At 37.0% G+C, this 14,668-nt stretch overlaps 1 protein-coding gene across 2 annotated transcripts in view; it reads right to left on the reverse strand.

Moving 5' to 3' along the window:
• Positions 1-367: 367 nt before the first annotated feature.
• LOC131030218 (uncharacterized) overlaps positions 368-14,668 on the reverse strand; it is an 81,281-nt gene continuing 66,980 nt past the window's right edge. For both annotated transcript variants that reach the window (XM_057960943.2, XM_057960944.2), the window contains exons 5-6: positions 5,495-5,619; positions 368-928 (exon numbers count right to left, since the gene is read on the reverse strand). In XM_057960943.2, coding sequence (XP_057816926.2) covers positions 703-928; positions 5,495-5,619 — 351 coding nt within the window. In that variant the 3' untranslated portion in view covers positions 368-702. The remainder of the gene's footprint in view (positions 929-5,494; positions 5,620-14,668) is intronic.

The following is a 14,668-nucleotide window of genomic DNA, read 5'->3' on the forward strand; positions in this document are numbered from 1 at the left end:
TATAAGAGCTACAGCTTGAGATGCTTAGATGTAATGTAATCCATGGATTTAGTTACTGATAGAAGAAATGCGATTAGATCATTGACGGACTCGTATGTTAATGTGGAAATCAAACACACGATGTTCTCTCTTGCCAACTTGTAGTCGCAAGGAGACAGTAAAAACAAATTGCATGATACATTTTGTTTTCCAGACTTTTGGTCTAATTGCAGTCACACAGTCCATTGCTCTAAATGCTCAGTGATGTCGTAAGTTGCATCAAGCGAATAAAGAACTTGCTACTACAAATGAGCAATCAGCAACACGATAGAAAGTTCTCTCAGAAACAACGAGTATTACAATCCTCACATACAAGTGCTCAAATGAATTACGAATAAACAATCAGCTTGTGTTATAATAAACGTGGTGGTAATCTGGACAAAACTTTACATACTTATCATATACTCTTAGTTTCTTAATCCAGCTCATGCTAATAAAACAAGATAATCTTGCTAAATACAGCAGTCTCATACTTCAGTGTCATATTCCAACTTTACAGATTAAGGATTCAGCTAGAAGGATGGATGAATCTGAATAAATACACTACATCTTGTCATCCAAACTAAAATAACATTTAGCAAATTTGCTCAAACTACCGATAATGATCAAATCAACTAACAAAGAATGGCATAAACTAAGCAACTTGTGGCAAATAAAACCTGGTCAAGAAGAAAATTTGGCCAGCAATTTGTCTACATGAATAATAATATCACCAATACAGGGGCGGATGGCAGCTTGAGGTTGAAGCATCCATGTTACAAATTGATGCAGCGATTCTGGGTAGGGAGGGCTAGGCCCAGAAGGCCATTTTATTTGACCACTCATGACTGCTAATTGTAGGCTTCCTCCAGCTTCCCCTAGAGAGTGTTCAAATGGTGACATACCATACCTGTTAAAAGAGTCCAAAACACTAGGTTATAATTTGATCATCCGTTATACTTCTACTAGATGCAAAAGTAATCATACTCTCTTTAACTTTATATATCCACTAAAAACTTATTTTTCACCAAAGGCCCTAACAGAATAAACTTTAAAGATTAAAAAGGGTACATGGCCCTAACATGTGAATGGTTATGATTAGGAAAAAGAAAAAATCATCAAAAAACTAATTACACTTGTAGAATCAATTCAGCTTAGTCCATCATTTATTAAACCCACCAAAACCTGTGGTAGACTTATCATTCACATACACAGGCATCCAAAAAAGGTCCCCACTTGCTTTCTCCATTTGATCAGTGTTTATGGCTATAGCAATTTCTTTTGGATAGCCAATTATAATATATGAATTTATTTGTCACATTTCCAATATTTCTGCTCATGAACTTTCCATGGACCAGGTAGGACTCAAACCTGGGACCTCTCATTTGCATGCCGGTGTGCTCTTTCACTGAGCTACAGACCCACTCTGTTAGCCCTTTTACAGGTTGGGTGTGGCTCATTTCTCCAACAATTTCTATACCTGTAATCCACATGGTTGTGACTCCTAGCATGCGTAGGAAAGCAATCAAAGGTTCATCACTAGAAGGAGACTTTTTTTAATCTAGTTAGTTCTCAGTGATCTGATATAGAATTTGTTTTATTGGGCTTCCCAGTTATATTACGACTGGATGTCTCATTGATCTACTTGAGTCACTAGTTGACATCAATATAAAATCTTCTTTCTGATGTTGGCTGCTCAAGCTCACCCAAACATGGGGAGTCTCCCAAGATTTGACAACCTTTATAAATCTTCTCAATATTCACTAGGATTCACCACAGATCATTGGTTAAATTTATGACCTCTAAATCCTACAGTTTAGAGTTTAACCACTTTATGTTTACAGCATACACCTCTGCTTATATTTTCTTCAGTTATCCAAAAACTCATACTCTGGCAGATAGTGTTCATCTTTCTCCTTGGAGACTCTTGAAATCCCCCTAGCATATTCATTTGTCTCCCCTCTTGTTCAGAGTTATCTAAAAACACATACCTAGAATCATCTCTCATCTCAGAAATAATTGGCATCTCCTGCCAACACCATATGTCTCCTAGGAATGTTCTTCAAACTAAGAAACTTCTATAAAAATTTCTTATATGAATTACATGGATATTTTTTCCAAGTGTGAATAACTAGTTGATAAGAATTGAAAGAACTAAAGGAAAATACTAAGAAATTTTAATGATCTTTGCATGAAAATTTAAAAGTGTTTTGTAACAGGTAATTTATTAGCGAAGCCCAGAATTGTTTTAATATGTCTGTATACGCAAACTTTATCAATTAATTGAAATGGGAAAAGAGTGCTCCATTTCATATCTTCTGATAATATACTTAAGCATTCCTCGATTCAATTTGCAATTCATTAGCTTCTGCAAAAAACCCTCCCAGAATAGTCAACCTTAATGCCAAAATAGGTAAAGTGGGACTAATTGTGACGTTTTCACACACTGCCCCATTACAAATGGAGACCCCCACTTTTCGCTTTTTAGGGTAGTTGTTTGGCTTAGTTTGTTTAGCTTGGCAATAATTTTGTAATCTTTAGACTTTGCTTGTGAGAGGGTTTGGTTTTGTCAATCCGAGATGGAGTGAATCTTAGGAGTGCAAAGTCCATCCTTAGGGTACAATTGAGTCAAATACTGTTGTTTGATGAAGAAGTTGCCAAAATCTTGTTAATATTGCAAAATTGTCAAATTTTGTAAAACAGTAAAACTTGTCAGTATCGTCAAAGTTGCAAAAATGCTGTCGAGACAAATTTGGAGTGGAAAATTTACTTGCGATTCCAAAGTATTGCAAGTATTTCATACAAGTCTTGCTTTACAATGTTGAAAAATGAACACAAAGTTTGTCAAAATGCAAAAAATGTTGTCAATTCTATCAGATTGCAAGATGTTGTAAAGAATGAAAAAATTGGGGTACTTTGATTATTTTCGGATGGAATTTGCAATTTCACCCAATATTTCAACACTCTCAGGGTTCCGACTTAGTGGTCTATACATGAGTATGCTCACAATCCAACCTTGTATCGTGAATCTATACATGAACACCCTAAATCTCTGCCTATGATGTTTAAAGGTAAGTTTTGCACTAAATCAATAAAATGCTGGATATCCTTGAGAGTCCGCCATTCAATGTAGAAGGTGAATTTAAAGTTGCAGGTGTTATGAAATGTTGAATACCCCCCTAGATTCGCCAAGGTTCTGCCTGGAAAATGTTAGTAAAATTGCAAATCGCACTAAGTTAAGGCAATGCCAGACTTGCTCTTAACTCCGCCAGTCAAGCAATAAAGTGTTAAACTTCTTGTAACTTCTTGTAAGTTGTTCATCACGCATAGTGCCAGCCATAGTTTGAGGACTCTGTGGACTCGACGCGAACTCTCCAAGACTCTCGAGTCCGTTGGCGGGCCGAGTCGACTCGCCACGAACTCATGAGTTGAGTCTGGGAGAGTCTGGGACAAAGACTCTCGAGTCTGTGCTAAAGACTCTAGTGAGTCTAGTGTCAAGATTCCCGAGTCCTGATGAAGGACTCTTGCCGCTTGCTGAGAACACCCAGTTGAGGTTAAAACATTTTTTTTTCACTTTTCCTCACTTTTGAAATTTGTTATTGCAAAAAACAAGAAGATATGCTGCTGATATACATTTTAAAGTTTGAAACTATAAGTATGAATGATGAAATTTCAAACATTGAGTGTTTGGAGATCATATGACATATAATGTTTCAATTATGGCTCTTATGTTCTCTAAATGCATTAACTTCTTTTTGCTTTTTTGTAAAACTACGATTTTTTTTTTTGCCGAGTCCTTTCTCGAGTTTTTGCCGAGTCCGAGTCCAATTTTTGGGCCATGACGAATCCGAGTGTTCCAACTATGGTGCCAGCAATAGTGTACTCTCATAGTATGGTGCTCACATAGAGTTTCCTATCACATTGCACATTAATATTTCCATAGTGTATGACCAATGTTTCTTCTCACCATACAGTGGCATCATTCCTTCACCATACAGCCTAATTACATTGTCAAGAACATACAATCCATCGCACAACAAGCAACCATCATACAACAAATTCCTTCCCGGGTCAACATCTTGCGTTGTCTAAACACTCCAAAATCTCTATTTTCTAGCTTCGTTAGCATTTATTTTTGCTTCTTAAAAGATCATGAAAAATGATGTGTGCCATGAGGTTTCGGGTTGTTTTGAAGGTCTTAATTTGGGCTTCATGGCAAGGGCTTTACCCCTCTACCTTGCTCTATATTGCAACATGAAGTGTGCCCAGGGCATTGCCCAAGGACCCCATGAGGGGTGCTGCCCCTTGACCCAGCTAAGGGTGTTGCCCCCATACCCCCACTGCACTCATTTGATTTGCCAAGTACACTGCAAGTCGGAGTTTGCAATGTACACTTCCAAGTTCATATACAAGTCTATTGGTTATCCAACTATGTATTAATTGTTTGTATTAAGTGTTTGTCAGCTTTAAGTAGTCATAAGTGTCAATTGGTTAACAATTGTGTTCCTCTTGGCAACCATTGCATTCTTTAAATAGACCATGTATCATCAAGGAAAGTAGTGTGATCTCGCCAAATTGATGTTGATCCTTGGTTGAGCATCTCTAGTCTTCTTTTGTACTAATTTCATGTGCAATAAAAATATCTTTTACTCTTGTACATGTATGCATTGTCATCTCTATTATTAATTCATGTACTTATTTTATCAACAAAAATCGAAGGTATTTGAGAATTTTTTTATCTCATTTTCCATGTCTTTGGATAGCAGGAGGGTGTCACTATTGTGGTAAACTCAGTCATATGAAGAAGTTTTGTAGAAAGCGATTGGCTGATCAAAAATCTAAACAAGGAGGGTCTCAACAGAAGACTCATGTCACAGAGCATTTAGGGGAGTCAGCCTTCTATGAATTCATGGCCAAAAGACCAGCAGATCATGACAAGTCTATTGCATGGTAGTTAATAAAATGACCATTAAGGGAGGGTAATTGTAATATTTAGCTTATAATAGTCATTTAAGACATTTAGTAAGTTTTTGGTAACTTTCTATTCTATAAGTTAGTTAGTTAGCATTTAGAATCTTTCTATTATGTCTTTAGTTCTCAATTGTTTCCATCATGGAAAGATCTATAATTGCTTATGTAAGGAGTGTTCCTCTCGTTTGTTAATAGAACAATCAATTATTATTTCGATTGGAAATTGTTACTAGATCCTGATTTCATGATTTTGTTCAAAACAAACAGCAAATATAAGTTGTCTAATTTAATATCCATTACCATATAATTTGATTTGATAGAGAACCATACAGAAAATGCATTAAAATTAGACATAATGTTATATGCTCCTCAGCATTAACCCTGCAATATTCTCCAAGCAGAATCACCTTAGGTATAAATATTTTCACATGTAACCAACATCAACAAAATTATAATATTTTTTAATAAAAAGAAAATAAATCAACATCTATGGAGAGAAACATACATGATTGCATAGAGAGTGCATCCAAGTGACCAGATATCTGTCCTCTCATCTATGTCTGAATAACTTGGACAGTCCCATAATTCCGGAGCTCGATAAGGTGCTGAACAATGCTCAGCTGCCCATTCCTGCAAAACGTCCATTTAAAAACAATAACAAGCAAATGATGATAAAAAACACTAAGCAAAAGGACTGCATTTGTTCCTCTACTACATAACAAGCTTCACTCATGAAAATCCATAAAGCATGGAAAATTATGAATTATGTCCATAATAGCCTAATCCAATAATAAGTTTGCATACAGGCATTCTAATTTAAGGAAGATGGAAAAAGGTGGCCTAATTGGTTGAATCTCTCAAGCTATTTCTTTGTTTGATTGATTAACCCACCCATCCCAAATAAAAGAAAATGATAAATTTGATACGGATACTAATAGTTTTTTTGGTTACAATACATACCTTTTTAAGACACGATACATTATGGAGATCATAAATCTCCATTGTCCCCATACATTAATCATCTTAAGAACAAGATGAGTCTTAGTAGAAGTAGCCCATTTTAGTTCATTTTTCGCTCTAGTCTATTTGTAGATCTCATTTGCAACCAACTCAAAGCAATCTGTTTAGGGATGCACGAGCATCCTAGGCTTGGTGCAGTCTTGGATCACTCAAAAACATTTATTCCTTAGTTAGCCTCTTATGTGTAAGATTAATCTGCACACAGTTGTATATTTTGTTTTGTTTGGGTGGTGGGTAGTGTTGATGTGTGTTTTATGCACATATGAACACAGAATAAAATACCAAAGTATTTTACCCTCAAACAAAATCACCTCAGATGCTAAATATCTGATCAACTACGATAATTCCAAGGTTTCTATGGTCAGTTCTTGACATGTGGGCAACTCGATGGCTTGATGTGATAGTTCTATTTTCACTTTGGGACTTACGTAATTGTTCAATTTGGGAATCTTTCATGGATCTGGAATTGGAATAGGTTATGCCAATGACTTAAGATTTTGCACTTTGAGCTCTTGATCTAATCTAACAAGGATTTCTAAAAAAAGGCAAAAGGAATTGGATTTAGGAATTTCTATTCTAAAACCCAGAATGAAAAAAATAGTGAATGATTCAATGGAATCCTACTAGGCAAGGTCTCACCATCAAAATGAACAATTTGACACAAGCTTAGTGCAATCATCTAAGGTAAATTTCATAGATGTTCAAATCATTACCATCAAACATTGATACCATCAAAGCAATGCATAACGATGGAAGTATAACACTTGAAGTTAAGTTCATAAAATTTCAGTTGACTACACAAGGTACACTTACAATCAGCAAGAGGCTAGTGGTATGGATTAAATGGATTCCACACAAATGCATTCAAGAACTCTTTCATTCAATCTAAAATACCTGAAAGCAAATTTTAATCTAAAATTCTAATCTAACTAGGAGGCAAAGAGAACCACAAATGCATACACCACTCAAACAAAAATCACCAAACTTCAATGATTTATATTCAAATCTGCAACATGTAGACGACAATTCTCAAAAATCTCTCCCTTACAAATGAGAGGCAATGTGGTTTATATAGAGCCTCAAAAGAAATGAATGGTCAAGATTCATTCAAAATCAAGGGCCAATATCATGCCATCACAACTCTAAAGTTGCCCTAATTAGGGTTTACATCAAAAAGAAAGCCACCAACATGTGACCCAATGGAATGACGCCTAGTCATCAAGTAGGGAATCTTTTAGAAGATTTCGGCTAGCATTCCTCTCTCTCAGCATATTCCAAGAATCTAGCCAATACTGAATCTCACTCCTCCATGGTAATGCTAGAGAAAGCCTCTTGTTGTGCATCAATCACATCCAACGCATCGAAACAAGCATCCAAAGTATTCTCCCAATCTAGCATAAGCTTCTGCGAATTATGGACATGGATGAGCAAGGAAACCAAATCATCAATTTGATTCTTCTTCAAAATATCCAACTGGCTGAAGTACATGAACTCCATCTTATCTCTCAATTCTTCTAAGTGTAGACCGATGGAAGCACTGACATCTACCCCTAACAACTCTTCAATGGATGCAAGGATTTTGGATTGAATCTCCTGGATTGATCCTTCCATTTCTACACAATCTTTTCATGCATGCTAAGAAGTATATTTCTGCATGGCCAATGAACAATGCCAACCGTAGAAATCATATCTATCTCGCTCATGCACAACTCTCTTCTGGACCAACGTGGACATCGGAATTTTCTTCAACACTCTGAGGCGGGGAATGGTCTTCTCCTAAATAGGTTGGAAATCATCCCAAACTTCCTCCAAGTGTTGCATTCTATATGTAAGCATCATCGTCTCGTCAAATTCCTGGACAAACTGAGTAAGGAAATCATTTGCCTGTTTAGCCACTTCTTCAATCCATTTACCAAACTCTGCATGTGTAATCCTCACTGCCTCATGATCAAAATGAAGTCCACGGTCAACTGCAATAGGCAAGACAAAGGTGGGATCTTCACGTCTCATTCCTGCAATATACTCCTTAACCTTGATATTCTCTTCCTTATACATATTTTTCTTCTCAATCTCCCTATCCAACCTTGCATTGATCACCCGAATTGTATCACCAAGTTCTTGGAATTCTTGCTCTTTTGTAGTTCGTCCAAGGGCAACTGAAATGATCTGGAAATCCATAGGAATAGCAGCATCTCTAGTCACATCACCAATTGGGATAGCGACCTGTGCAATCCGCATTCTTGTTTCATCTCTAGCTATATTGGAAAGTATCTTAGCCTTCTTAGGTTCCTTTTCCTTATTACTCCTGGCTAAGTAGTCATCAATGTCATCAATAGGTTGTGTTTCTACCATCTTACTTTTCTCCATGCTCTGCAATAACCAATCAAGAATGGTGGACATTTCCATACCATCATCAAGACACATCTCTCAATCAAGTTACCTCAATGCTGAGATAACATCATCATCATCCTCATTGTCCTTGGTCAAATTATAAACATTTTTGCCCAAACTTACCTCCAACTGGACAGTGGGAGATTTCGACTGTTCATCATCTTCATGCTGCAAAGCTGATGTCGCCGTAGCATGTAGCTCCTGAATATTCTCTGGCAAAATTACTGTGTTGGAGCATTGTTCAAATTCCTTGCTCTTTTCTGGCACATCTACCTCCTTCACTGATGGGGAACTAAGGGGGGACAAAGGAGTGCTAGGCTTATGCTTCTTCTTCTTTGACTACTGACCAACTATCTCCTTCCCCTTCGCCTTGGATTCTCTAGGCACACTCTTCCTTCGTTTAGGAGCATGACTCTCCTCATCTGCATGAATCCTTACATCATTGATTGTTCTTTGATCATCTTCAAGAGAGGACTCCTCTTGTTTCATTTTCTCATAAGTGAAGACAATGCCCATATCTATCAACCTGTTCATTTGTTTGTCGACCCACTCTCTGGAGAAATCCATAACATCTCTAATAAGCACATTCAAATCCGTTACTTCTGGTTGTGACCAATTAGGCAAAAGGATAGATTTCTTCATTCCATTCTCATACTACGGGTGAATATGATCACTATTATCCACAATTTGATCTGGAATGAGAAAGAGTTCACATTTCCTTATGAAATCCACTGACATCCTGGACCACATCCCATTCTTCACTACTTGTTCATCCATTAGATTCACCCAGTAATCCTCAATGTCAACCTTGTGTATGAATCTTTCTCCTCTGAATCTTTCAACATTTTTATGCAAATCAAATCTATCTCTGCTCTTGTAGGTTCCAAGGCGATAGAATGCAATCTCATCAATCACTGTACTAGCTGCAATAGGAAAAGTCATCCCTATTCTATGCTTCTTCTAGATGAAATCGAATTCTAGAAGTTGTCTCACCACCTTCACCACCTCAAGAAGGATCATTCTATCTGTAGGATACCTAGGAAGCTTGTATGGTTCGAATCTGAATCCCTGAATCCTTAGGTATGTGAAGGTGGGATCTGTACGTACCACGATCCATATTGTTCACCTAAATCTGTTGCTACTTTGGACAACCTCTTGTGGATTCCGCCTTGCAACATCTTTGTAATATAGTTGGTGAAAGCATCATTCACCCTCCTATAATCTTCAATTCTATGCATATCAAGCTATGGATAACATTCATAACTTTTGTATCGTCCTAGTCCATTCCCAACTTCGCCTTTGCATATCAATCCCTTGTATGTGACAAATCTTGCAAGTATACACACAAGGTAAGAAGTCATGTTGAATGACTTAGTCTTCTCCACATTTCTCAATTGAAAATCTAGATTATCACTGATAATCTTCACCCAATTGATCATTGTTCCTCTTATACAATCTTGGATAAAGTAGAACATCCATCCTTCGAACAAGGCACCCTGCAGCATCCCCATCACTCGATTGAGTAGGAATACCAAATCGCTATATTCCTCTTTGAAATCTGTACACGTGAGTGTCTTTGGCACCTTGGAATGATGAGGCCTTCGCTCAATCATCCACTCCTTATTCACAACAGTCTCGCATGCATCCGCCTTCAATTTGTATTTTGCTTCATATTCATCCTTCGTTCTTTCCTTCATATCTACATTGCGAGGAATTCCAAACACTTAAGTAATTGCATCCTCAGCAAGGTAGGCAATGGTTATCCCTTTGGGAGTCTGGATCATCTTGGAGACAGGATCATAATGTCTTGCGCATTCCAAAATAATCTCACTACATTGTATGGATTGAGGAAACCCAGAGGCTTGGTAAATGCTACTCTTCATGATATTGGCGAATGTAGGAGAAGCAAGCTGGTTCTTCGCTCCGAACATCCTTTGCCGCATCCGCTCCATATTCAGGTACTCCATGTTCATGTCTATGATTCCTTTCCATCAGAAGGACAATTTGGAATCTGAATAGAATTCCTCCTGAACTATTTTCAACTGCTCCTTCCGAATTCCAAACCCAGATTTAGACAAGGCACTTGTATGAAACTAGAAGTCAATAACTTGAAAAATTATCCAGACAACCTATTTTCAGAATTGAATAAGTTCTGATTTTTTGTAATCTAGACAAATTTAGGAATGAAAATAAAAAATTCTATCTATATTCTTCACAAATTCCGAAAATAGAATGGAATTGACATGAATAGGGTCTAAAAACCCTCATAAAACCCTTAGGAAACCCTCATTTTCAGACTTAAATGAGGTCTGATATAAGAAATTGTCTGAAGGCACCTGGTATACTCAGGAAATTATCAAAAGTGAAGTCAAAAGAGTATACCAAAATCTGGAAATACTTTGGAAAGGTGTAAAAAGTCTGATTTTTCACTCTTTGATGTCTGAAGACACCCTTCCAAACTCAGTAATGACTGCCCAATGTCTGAAGACAATCTCCCCAATGCGAAAATGGTCAATCTGGGCACAAACAAAGGGCTGGTAATGAATGTCTAGGTCTAAAGATAGGTCTCAAAATGGAATTTCAAACTTTACCAGCAATGGCACACTCAAAGAAATGACCACAAATCATTCTGGAAATGATCCCTTAATACAATCGCTCAAGTGTAGAAGTGGAAACTGTAAAAGATGTTCAATTTACATTCAATATGCAAGTTATATTCTATTTTATATTATCTTGTTCTATTTATTACTGATTAAAATATAATTCTGACTATCTTCTTTTGTATGGCAGGTGAGAGGAGCATTTTTATTATTTTCTATGTCCTATCTCACGAATGCCACTCAATATAAGTATATAACAAATGGGGTACGATCAAGCAATGCCTTGATCGGTCATGACCGATCAAGACATTACTTGATCGTGCCTCTTTGTTAATACAAACAAATGCATGTTCATTGTTAATACCAATCGGTGTGTAAATATTTTAACGACCGATGATTATCGGTGTTTGCACAATACTTAACAGCCGATGATTATCGGTGTTTGCACAATACTAACAGCCGATAGTTATCAGCATGTTAGCCTTAGCAACCGATAACTATTGGTGTAGGCTTAACAACCGATAACTATCGGTTATCATGCCACCCGATATATTGAAGCATATACAACTCGATATTTAATCGGTGTTTTGATTAATCATAATATTTATTATCAATTATGTTAGTCGATATAAATCGGAATGCAAGATTTAGCAATCGATGAACATAAACAAAAGATATAGTATGATTATCAATGTTAAGTGTTTGATTGAACTAAATGGGTTATTTATATGCAAATGTAGAATGGCTATCAAAGAGGAATTAATTGCTTGAAGGTTTTATCATAGTTATCGATATGATAAATGATTGAATGAGAGACTTCATTTATCTCTCATTCAATCATTTATCTTACCGAAGCTATCATGCATTAACACTCCCTCTTAGCTAGGTAAGATGAATGTAAACAAAATATTCAAGCATCACAATTCAAATGACAGTTAGCATTCTTTACTCAATCTGACATTCTAGAAGATCATACCACCTAATCACATGATATGAAGTATCACCTAAACACATGATACAGATGTCCATCACATCAATCTTGTGATGACAGGATATCACCTAAGCATGTGATATCAGTATTGCCTAAACACGCAATACTTAAGGATAATCATATGAGAAAGATTTAAATTCTCATCTTAGAAAATCATATCACCTAATCACATGATGTGAAGTATCACCTAAACATGTGATACAAATGTCCATCACGTCAATCTTGTGATGACAGGATATCACCTAAGCATGTGATATTAGTATTGCCTAAACACGCAATACTTAAGGATAATCATATGAGAAAGATTTAAATTCTCATCTTATCCAAGTTGTGGTATGTGCACAAAACATCTTATACAAATGTTTTACCACAACACAATCATGGTACATCCATGACACACTAGAGATCCAACATTATAACTGGTTTGGACATTATAAGATCGTCACCTTATAATGTCTACATACAAGTGTTCATTATCTTGAGAGATCGTCACCTCTTAGATATGAACCCAGGGGATAAAATCCAAAATGTCCTTTCATGACAAAGAAGTTTACACATTAAATATCTTATTGATATGCAAATACAGATTACAAAGCAAATTACCTTTCTATCATACCTAAACCTTTTCTGAAGTGATCAACCTTTACTCTGAAAGAGCTGAAAAAGGTTTGGTCAGAATATCTGCAGTTTGATCTCCAAGGAAAAAAAACCTTCCTACTTGAGGGAGAAAAACCCAGCATAAAGTGTCTTCTTTATATATCAAATATGTCTAGCAATAATGCAAGATACAGGCCCAATATATGTTGCTTCACTCCTTGAAGCAAATTTCACAAGAACAAATCTAATTGGCCTTCTTCACAGGATCGATCTACTCTAACTAATATATAAACTGCTTTTCACATAAATTGAATGGATTAGAGAATGAGTTTGCATCTTCTATATATATGAGGGAGGCACCCTTTCACAAGGGGACAGTCCTCAATGACACCATATGTCTCTTCACAAGGGTAGCCACTACAACATCAACACTCCCTCTTAGCTAAGGGGGAATCCTTGTTAATAATATAGTCATGAAATGACATCCACCATGGCTACTCCTAGAGGGTGGAACACGATTCATCACGGTACTCAACATGATGGCATCCATCATGGCTACTCCCATGTATGAGAATGCATATGAACACAAGTGCCCATCACGGAGTTGCTAAACGTGATGTTTTCATCTCATCATGGCGTTCACCATGACTACTCCCAGAGGGTGGAACAAGAACCTTCACCTCAAACTTCTCCCTCAGAGAAGAGTGTATTAACAAGGGCTTACTCCTCAAACTTCTCTCTCACAGAGAAGAATGCATTAAGCATATCTTCATGATGGTGTGGCTCCCTCTAAACCTAATATCAACCTTCTGACCTCCTTGTCTAAGGTTGCTTCTGATGAAATGTTAGACTCCCTCTGAATCTGATATCAACCATCTGACCTCCTCTTCGAAGAACCAAATCGCAAGGACAGCCTGTATGGGTTCTTCTTCAATAAATACTTACCGCCATCAACTCAGTCCTATGACTGCAAGCATCGAGTTCTTTCTCCCTTGAATGAAATCTCTTATGCTTCTTGGTCTGTCCTTTCTTTATCTCGAAAGATCACCTGCAAATCGTGACTTATAGAACTCTGGCATGTACTTAGCAAGTTCACCACTAGTAGCATAAACAAGAGCCCCTATGGTCAACATTGCTTCCTCATGGACTGTTGCACTTCTGCAAGCAAATACTTGTTTATAGATGGAAATGCGAAATCTCTGAATTTCCACTAAAGTCCCCTCCATATTCTTCCTGAATTTTTCATCACAAATAGTACTTCGAAACTTTGTAGCCTAAAGAGCAACAAGATCTTCATCACTTTTAACTGCTTTTGTTGTGATTCTAAAGATGTCCTGCATGCAAGGGGCAAGTTTCTCATAGTACATTGAATAAATTGAAAAAAGATATTCAAATGCTGCTTGTCGTGTGCGGACACCTACTGACAATGTTGATTCACAAATAACAAGCATAATGTAATTGCATGAATTAATAACTACATATGAAATTCATGACCATTAATCAAACATGGATTACTTATCTCTTTGTTTATTAGTCTTCCTCGCAATCCAACAATTGTTCATTCCTGATTCTTTGCACTTGAAGATTTAGATCTCATTTGATGGTTGCTCTTTGATACACATACTTTTAGTTGTTGTGTTCATCTGACATAACCAGGATCTGTAAGATGTTGAGCCCATATGCCACGCATAGGACACTCAGTAGTATCAATGTGGCGTCGATCTTCCTCAATAATCTTCCCAGCCATGCATTCAAATGAAGACCCTTCTCTGCAAATCTGTACATGCTATGAAGTAGAGCATCGAATTGGTTTTGTCTACAGTAAGACCATCGCTTCTCATGCCGCTCTCTGACTGGCAAATATATGAGTATTGTTTCCAATGTTGTGGCGCTAGCGCCAAACAACATTAAAGATAAACCTTAATGCCCAATTCAATAGATGGAACTACTAATCACAAAAACTTGCTAAGTGATTCGATACACAGACAATCCATCAGATTTATGTCAGATCGAGATCTTGCATAAAGACATTTGTGACTGTATCTTGTCTACATGTAATTGCATCGTCCAGAGGTGTCTG

Source organism: Cryptomeria japonica, chromosome 9 (genome assembly GCF_030272615.1).
Source record: "Cryptomeria japonica chromosome 9, Sugi_1.0, whole genome shotgun sequence".
NCBI lineage: Eukaryota > Viridiplantae > Streptophyta > Pinopsida > Cupressales > Cupressaceae > Cryptomeria > Cryptomeria japonica.